This window comes from Chelonoidis abingdonii, chromosome 11, assembly GCF_003597395.2.
Source record: "Chelonoidis abingdonii isolate Lonesome George chromosome 11, CheloAbing_2.0, whole genome shotgun sequence".
In the NCBI taxonomy this organism is placed as follows: domain Eukaryota; kingdom Metazoa; phylum Chordata; order Testudines; family Testudinidae; genus Chelonoidis; species Chelonoidis abingdonii.
The window spans coordinates 6,241,238-6,242,376 of NC_133779.1; the positions used below are offsets into that span (position 1 = coordinate 6,241,238).

At 67.3% G+C, this 1,139-nt stretch overlaps 1 protein-coding gene across 1 annotated transcript in view; it reads right to left on the minus strand.

The window, feature by feature from the left end:
- Nucleotides 1-861: 861 nt before the first annotated feature.
- PPM1N (protein phosphatase, Mg2+/Mn2+ dependent 1N (putative)) overlaps nucleotides 862-1,139 on the minus strand; it is a 12,567-nt gene continuing 12,289 nt past the window's right edge. Inside the window, 1 exon segment of the mRNA XM_075071246.1 lies at nucleotides 862-954. Within this exon segment, the coding sequence (XP_074927347.1) occupies nucleotides 862-954 (93 nt within the window).

The following is a 1,139-nucleotide window of genomic DNA, read 5'->3' on the forward strand; positions in this document are numbered from 1 at the left end:
CAATTGTGGTTGAGGGAGGCGTGGAGCTCAGTTCAGCCCATGGGAGGGCCACAGTGAAGGGAGTGAGCCTGGCCAGCCTGTTGGGAGGGGGGCCACAGTCAGGGAGGTGGAGCCTGGCCAGCCTGTGGGAGGGGCCACAGTCAGGGAGGTGGAGCCTGGCCAGCCTGTAGCACTGCAGCCAGCCTGGCCCCCCGCGTGCTCTGGATCTCTCCCATCCGCCCCACGCGCTGGGAGTGCCAAGCCCTGCCCCCTGGGGTAGCTCTGTCCTTCACCTCTTCCAGCCCCAGCAGCAGGGGGCGGTCTCTGGACCAGCCCTGAGCAAAGGGGCGAGGGGGTAGCGGGGAAGGGGCGGGGGATTAGCTCACCTGGCAGATGGCCAGCAGGCTTATGCCCCCGCCCCCTGAGCACAGACACCCCCAGCAGGGTGAGCAGCACCATTCTGAGCATCCCCCCCACCCCCGCAGGGCAGTGAGCGAGGGCATTCCCCTCCCCCGCCCCAGCCACCTAGTGCAGCAGAGATGGCCTCAGAGGCGGGACAGGGGGAGCTGTCAGGCTCCAGGAGAGGGGGGTGTCCCCTGGGGCTCCCCCCCCCAGGGTTCTCAGGACCACCCAGTGCTCCCAGGAGTCTCCAGAGCTAATGGCTGCTGGACTGGGGGGGCATCAGGTTCCTCCCAACTCCTCTCCCAGGCTGCCCCAGGTCCCCGCTCTCAGCCTCCCCTGGGGTTGGGCAAACCCCTCCCATTGCAGTGGGGGGGGCTCCCCTATCCCCCCACCACCTGTCTCTGACCCCTACCACAGTAGGGTTCAGGCGAGGGCTCCCCAAACTAGCTCCCCAATCCCACACTGTCCAGCTGGGCCAGCCTACGGGGAGTCATAGGCCGGGCTGGTCCTGGGGAGGGTGGTGTCGATTCCCTCCAGGACAGGGCCCAGCTCCAGGGCCTGGATCTGCAGCCCCTGCAGCCAGGGGGGGCCAGCAACTAATGAGGTGCTGGGTTTAATGGAGGTCCGGGGTTCATGGGGACATTGATTGGAGGTCAGGGGGTTGATGGGGGGCTGGGGTTCAGGAGGACGTTGATTTGGGGGCAGGGGAATGTTGATGGGGGGCAGGGAGTTGATGGGGGGGCCGGGGTTCAGGGGGT